The sequence below is a fragment of the Eublepharis macularius genome, chromosome 6 (genome assembly GCF_028583425.1).
Source record: "Eublepharis macularius isolate TG4126 chromosome 6, MPM_Emac_v1.0, whole genome shotgun sequence".
Classification (NCBI taxonomy): Eukaryota; Metazoa; Chordata; class Lepidosauria; order Squamata; family Eublepharidae; genus Eublepharis; species Eublepharis macularius.
In genome coordinates, this window is record NC_072795.1 from 52,146,800 (window position 1) to 52,154,335 (window position 7,536).

At 43.0% G+C, this 7,536-nt stretch overlaps 1 protein-coding gene across 1 annotated transcript; it reads left to right on the forward strand.

Annotated features, from left to right (window-relative positions):
* Positions 1-3,322: 3,322 nt before the first annotated feature.
* Positions 3,323-7,214, forward strand: LOC129332516 (COP9 signalosome complex subunit 9-like). The gene is made up of 3 exons (XM_054983688.1): positions 3,323-3,463; positions 4,701-4,773; positions 6,969-7,214. Exons 1-3 carry the CDS (start codon positions 3,401-3,403, stop codon positions 7,004-7,006), a joined length of 174 nt encoding a protein of 57 aa, XP_054839663.1. The 5' UTR covers positions 3,323-3,400; the 3' UTR covers positions 7,007-7,214.
* The last annotated feature ends 322 nt before the right edge of the window (positions 7,215-7,536 follow it).

Consider the following 7,536-nt stretch of genomic DNA (forward strand, 5'->3'; position numbering starts at 1 on the left):
GATTAAAAACATTATCTACATTTATTGCTAACTGGAAATCCCTTACAAGCTTTTTGTATGAAATGGAAAAAAATGATTTGTCAATTTGATGATTAAGGGTGGGGGAAGAAATCGGATAATAGAAAAAGGAGAGCCATATTTTTTTTGAAATTATAGAGTAAGTGTTAAGCTTGTGATTTTACTTGAGTTTGTCGTAGAGAAAATTGTGTGACTTTATATTTCTTCGTATTTTATATATGATTTGTATATAAGCTTCAGCTTTGTATTTCTATCTTCCTTTTTTCAATTTTTTCTTAGTTTTTATCTTTTGGTTCTAAAAATTCTTAATAAAATTTAATAATTAAAAAAGGATTCTGTTGCCAGTGTATTTCCTGTTCAGTATATTATGTCACATGCGATTAATAAATAATGAGGTATTGTGTATTAAAATTATACGATTTTGTCTGAATATAGTGTTATTCTCCCAAGCATGCTCTGGAATAGTGTCTGGAAAACAGAGGAGCACTTGAGAAAAGATAAGTTACCCATTTCTGTTATAATTCTTCATGAGGAAATACCTGTTGAACAAATATCGAGAGATGTGCCCTCATTACTACTGCTTAAATAAAAAAAAGATAACTCAGTCTTATTTCCCTTTTTAATATTTACAGTTATTTGTATTACTAGTGAGTATCAAGGGCTGTGGCTTCCAGCCTAGCTTTGGTCTCTCCCTGCCCTTCCTATATTTTCACCTGTCCAGGAGAATGGGTGCATGGTTCACAGTTGGGGTGTTTGAGTATGGGCAGCACTTTTGCTGCCAGTCTGGGCTCTCACCAGAGGAGGAGTAGGTGTCTCATCTGCTACAGGAATGGCTATGTCGTACGGGCTAGGGAGAGGGCTTCTGGGCATCATGCCTCTGTTGGGGTGTCATTGCTGCCACGAACCAAGTCCAAACCATCTCCCATCACTCACCCTTTAACACCCCAGGGGGCTGAGTTATCTTTCTGCAGTGGGATAGCACCCCCAGGCCTGACCCAGTCTAGTTGTCTTACCTTGCCCAGGAGCACAGTTCCTCCTCTAGGTTCCCCTCCTTTCCTTCTCTGTACCTCCCCCACATCAGCATCTCCTTTTTTATCCCTGAGGCTCCACCCAGACTGGTCACACACAGTGCTGCCTTCTCCATTTCTCTGAGCCCCCTTCATCTCTTAACCCCTTCATTGCCTTGCCCCCACCCCTGCTGGGTTTGCAAAGGCTTGCCCCACCTTCGGCTGGCAAAACTCGTACCCCTGCTGGTGTTCTCAACAACTGATTTGTGTGGGGGAGGCTCTCCTGAGGATGGTGCATCCCTACTCCTGCTGAGACCATCCTGGGGGGTGGTGCCCTACCCTGTCTTGGAGCAGCTGTTACCTCTCTAGAGTTGCCAACCTCCAGGGGGTGACTGGAGATCTCCCAGAATTACAACTGATCTCCAAGCAAAAGAGATCAGTTCCCCTGGAGAAAATGACTACTTTAGAGGGTGGACTCTGCTGACAACCTTCTCTTTTCCAAACTCTGCCCTTCCTAAGCTCCATCCCACCAAATCTCCAGGAATTTTCCAACCTAGAGATGGCAACTTTTATGACCCACTCTGAACTGCTCAGCAACTCTGACTGAGAATCCCCAGGAGCCCAGGCTCAGTGGGCCAGAAGGACTAGGAAGGAACCAGAACTGCAGGGACATCTGCAGATGTCTCATCGGTGCCAAAGGAAAGCCAGTCAGAGCCTATGAGGGAACCTTCACCATCAGTCCCTGTCACCAGGCCTCTGCCAGGCTGGGCTTGGGCCTGTAGTCCCTCAGGACCTCCCCCAGTCTGTAGGAATGCCGGCAGAAGGCGGCCCAGGCTGGGGTGGCCCAGAGGAGGCTAAGTGCCAGGTTGGCTGCATGCAACTCCATGGTACAGCTCAAGCAGTGTGCTGGGGATGATGGCTCCTTGCAGTAAATAGCTATCACCTTCTTTGCTCACCAGCCACTCGGAAGTAACTCTTGGATCTTCTGTCCCATATCATGAGCACTAACTCGCTTGGCTAATCCCAAGGCTCAGAGACTGAACAAGTTTTATGGTTGCCAAGAAATGCCAAAATTACTTGCTTAGCAACTGTGTTATTACAATGCTTCCTCTGAACCAAGCATGCAGTTTTCATGTTTTTTTTAAATACTAATGATGCTAGCAATATATATGTATTAATTATATATTATAAATTAATTAAATTAAATACATTATATATTATATACATTAAATAAAATTTTTTGATGCTAATCAAACTTTTGAAAAAGTCTATGAATTCCTATTTTGGAAGGCATATTTATGGGAAATTTTTGGATACAGCCGTTCTTCATTTTTCTAAATGGCTATGGACAAAGTATACTAATTAAATCTGGGGGATGATTTTATTTGTTGTTTTTTGCAATAATTTTTCCATGCACTATTTACTTGTCAGTAGTATCAAACTCACAATGCAATTTTTAAAAACTAACATAGGGTGCAAAAGGCTAGGAAGAAGTATGTCCTATACACAGATGAGAGCATTTCACACAAGGGGCCAAACAGTTCCTTCCCTGTCCAGTTCCACTTTAGGAATTCATGCAAGTCACATACATATGACTTTGAAACTGTTCACAGGGTAGGTACACAGTCCCCGTAATCCTGTCTTGGGGAAATCAGCTCATGAAAATTGGCTTGGGTGTTAGAAACACAAGAAAAGTCTAGCTGGATCACAGAAAAGATTAAGCCAGTCCAAAATCTGGATCTGCATAGCCTCCCCCCGTTGTTGCCTACCAGCAACAAGGGTTCCAAGCTACGTTGCATCTGAACAGGAGGTTGAATCTAGCGAGCCGAGCTAATAGCTGTTGGTCAGTCCACCCCGCGTAAATGTGCCTAGTTCCCTTTTCAAGCCATCGACAATACACTCATCACTACTTCTTGAGGCAGTGAATGCCATAAAAGCAGCTCCAGGCACCGTTTCACCAAAGGCAAGAACACCCTACACCAAAAATGAGCGCTTCTGCACAGGTGCAGAATACGTGGCTGGCCGGCCACTGAGGACCAACCCCGGACATGGTGGCCACCAAGAGTAAGCCGCGACTGCTGATTAAAACCAGAGGACGGGGTTGCATGACGGTGTGAAACCCAACAGTTCTTTCCACCGCGCTCCCAAACCCCCTTCCGCAGAGCGCAGTTCAGCGCCCCCCGCTCGACTCAGCGCAGCCGCCAGGCGCCGCCCGCCTCGTCTAGAGCCAGGCGCCAACCCGGAGGCATCGGAGGGAGGCAGAGCATAGACGAGACGCCTCGCAGGCGCCTAGAGCGACCACAGAACTACTGGCCGGAAGTCGGCTGCCATTCCGGCCGGATGTTGAGGGAAGGCAGAGGAGTCCGGCGGCCGCGATGAAGCTGGCGGTGGATGAAATGTTTCCTGAGGGCGCGGGCCCTTACGTGGACCTCGACGAGGTGAGGCGGCGCTGCGGGGCTTGCCTTTCTGAGGCGAGGTAGGAGAGGCGGCTCTCTCCCAGCAGAGCCTCTAGAGAAGGGGGCACAGAGGAGGGGCTTCCCGAGAGCCGCGCTGCTGGAGGGGGGATGCTGGCAGTGGGGTTGCCAGCTCTGGGTTGGGAAATTCCCGGAGCTTTGTGGCAAAGTTAAGCCGGGGGGGGGGGGGAGCTGAGCTGAGCAGGGATGTGATGCCATAAAGTCCACCGTCTCCCCCAGGGGAACTCATCCCTGTAATCTGGAACTCAGTTGCTATCCCGGGACGTCTCCCGGCCTCACCTGGAGGGAGGATAACAGCCCTAACTGGCAGTGCCATCCGAAGTAGAGTTGGGCCCTTCTAAGGTGGTTGATTTCGAAAGGTGTGACTCTCCGTGAGGATGCCGTTCGAGTGGCTAAAATGTTCGACTCTAGTAGTGCGCAGGGTGCCTTGCATAGGAATAGATGCTGGTCTGTGCTCCCGAGGAGCTTACAGTAGGGGGTAAAGCATCGGCGAGTGTTCCACTGGGGTATCCGTGTTAGTCTGTTGTAGCAAACACAGAGGTGTCTTAAGGCATCTTGAAGACTAACAGATGTATGAATTTATTTAAATTACTTACTAGCTGCCTTTCTACTTTACAAAACTCAAGGCAGCTTACAATATAAAAACATTCAGAAAAATACAATTAAAAAATTAAAAATCCTGATCCTCTGCAAAGGCATGGATGTGTATGGGAAATAGTCACATTCACTTCATAGCTGGATATTTAAGGGAGTGAGGATGCTCACACTCTCCAAAAAGAATAATTTCTGTCTTCTGCTAATGTTATAAGAAAGAAATGTGTATGAATGCTTTGTAAAAAAAATTCTGAAGGTATAATGGAGAATTTCAGATCTGTTGTGATTCAGCATACTTTTGGTGTTTTTCTGCCATTGCTGCTCCAGAGATCTTCACAATTCACCACCTGATGGCTGTCAGATAATTCTGGCATTACTCTTTCCTAGTTACTAGTTTCATTTAACGCTAGGTTAGTAAAAAGAGACATAACTTTGAATGCACTTATTGTTGGCATCCAGCTGCCAACCAAAGGAAGGGAAATGGTTTGGTGACATTTCTAAAAATGTACTTCTCAATGTATACATAGCCCAAGAGTATACTTTACATGAAGCAGTTAACTAATTCTGTTTTATTGTTATGGATGATAAACGTATCATTATTTCTCAGGCTGGAGGAAGCACAGGTCTATTGATGGACTTAGCAGCTAATGAAAAGGCAGTACATGCAGACTTCTTTAACAGTAAGTATTATTTACGTATCGGTTTTAAACCAGGCCTGATTATTTTAGCCATTCCCTAAGTAGTTCTTAAATTGATTTCCATTCTTAGCCAGCATGGTGTAGTGGTTAAGGTGTTGAGCTAGGACTGGGTAGTCCTAGCCCAATATCTTAACCGCTAGTTCAAATACAGCTAGTTCAGCCATTAACAGTGTAATCCTAAGAAAAGTTACTCCAGACTTCAATGAGCTTAGACTGGAGTGACTCTTCTTAGGATTGCACTGTAAATTTACCCTCACTTAGTCTAATCGACCTCACATGATCTTTGTGAGGATATAATGTAAAGGAACACAGAAGACCTAAGTGTGCCACCCTGAGCTTCTTGGAGGGAGAATTGGGTATAGATACTGGTGCTGACTCACAATTGCTTCAAAGTAACCATTAAAAGCAAAGCTTGTTTGCGGGGAGAGTTTCCTTAGTGGCAGAATTAAAAGTGAAGCTAGAAGTGTGTAAGGTTTTTTGTAGGAGCTGTATAGGATAGATTAATAGGATTAACTTTTTAGGCACCACGGGCTGCTGAGCGCCCAGATGAAATGCTGTGCTGCCCCTCAGAAAACTATTGGCAAATGCTTCTCCACGGTGATCAAAACACATGGGGAACCTGCAGAAACCCCTTAAATTACATGTCTGACTGCCACAAAAATATCTTGATGCTGATGTAGTGAGACAGTTATGGAGGGCTCTACATGGTAATTATCTTTGTATGTTATATTCCCCACATTTAATTTGATGGGGTACATACGGTAAGCTTCTCTGTGTGGAGCCTTTTCTATGTAAAAACATCTTGCTGACTTCCACTGGCTCTTTGTAGGACATGTGGTCATAGGCAAGCTGTACAGATCTGCTAAAGGAGTGCTTTTCAGCTGGATGGCCACACAAGCAAAATTGCATGAATGGTCAAGAACTCAAGGAAACTAACGTTTCTGCTTGCTCTGAAGCTCAAGCTGCCTTGATACTCCCCCCTCCCCCCACCACACACACACACCCTCTCTAACACAGAAATGAGAAGGGCAGTTCCCTCTATTAGACTGAGCTTCGGAGCAGATAAAAGAAGCATCCTCTGGATTACAAAGAATTTAGGAGAGGAGAAGAGCTGGTCTAAGTACAAATAATGGGTGGTAATTGATCCGGCTCTGGAAAGTTAAGAGGCACCTGAATCTCTGGAGCTGTGTTGGTTAGGTGAGAGCTTCTGTAAGAAACTATATTTTAAGAAACTAACTCTAAAAGAGCAATTAATAATTAGCACTTCTCTCAGAGTATGAGACCAGTATACTCTTCATAGTGTTCCATTATATTTTCTACAAGGCTCAGCACTTCTGTTTTGCACTCATGAATATACCTTTTTAAAATGGATTTTTAGTATTCGTTCAGAACTTCGCACCATTATCCAGTTCTCACATTTGAGCAATATCTAGGTTGTCACATATTCTACAGCCTTGCCTATATTTATTTTTAATTTGTACTCTTGGGTGTAACAAATGAATGAGCATTTACACTATGTGGAATACTACAAATGCTTGTGAAAACAAATTATCTTGGACACCGTATATGATTATAAAAAATGTAATATTCTGGAGAGCTGCATATTCAGCCCTTGAATACACCTAAATTTGTGTATTCAGGTTCCCTTTCTCTTCTCGTCCAAGTGACTTTACTTGAAAAAACCCACTTGTTTATTCGCCTGAACTATCAAAGTTCAAAATTGGGCTGTGCTAGGATATAAGATGATAGCCTTTAAGTTGACACAATAGATACTCACATTAGGTCAAATAAATTCTTAGCCAGGAACATTTCTTAAGAATGGGATGCTGTTGCTGCCTAAGAAAATATTCAACATTAGAACCTACCTCAAATTCATACTTAATAACTTATGCTGGGTGGCTAAAAAGGGAATTTCAGAATTTAGTGTGATATACAGACTTAAAGTTATTCAGCCACATTTTCAGTTGTTAGCCAAATGCTTATTATTGCACCATTATCAATTATTTTCAGCTGTCTTATAATAATTGGTAAGTTATTTTGGCTCCCTTCCCCAATAAGCTTCACATCATTCAACCATTCACATCATTGTTAAACTCTTCTGAATGTACATTCTTTTATTGAGAATAACGAAGATGTATTGTTGCAGTCATGTTAATTAATTTTCTTATTTTTGTTAGGTTTTGAAGATATGTTTGATGACGATGATATCCAGTGAAAATCCTCTTCCAGTAGTGCAGCGCTAAATATTTAAGCTTCTTGTAGGGTTGACTATGTTCAGAACAAAAAAAACATTGGACTTGCATCCAAGATGTGAAAGAATGTGACAACGTGGCTAAAGATGAAGGGGAGAACTGTGGAGCTGTTTTCAACTCGGAAATATGTACAGTTTTGCAAGCTTGTTTAAATAAAATCTGTATAATGTCTCTAGTGTATGAATACAGAGGATATGAATGATAACCAGACATTGTATCATTCTAAGATATGGATTTTGTTTGTTTCAGATATTGTTTACATGGATCACTTGGCATTATTATGCACTTGGAGCTTTCTTCTGTTTATTAATGCAGAAATGGTGAGGAAAGGGGATGTTTAACCGCATAATGCAGGTTACACTTGGGGGATTAGTGGAAGTACACTAACAGCCTACCTGATCATAGTAACACTGGAATATAGAGTTCTAATGCAGAATCTGATAACTGCTTTCACTCACAGTTAGAATCTTCATCATTTCAGAAAAAGTACTGA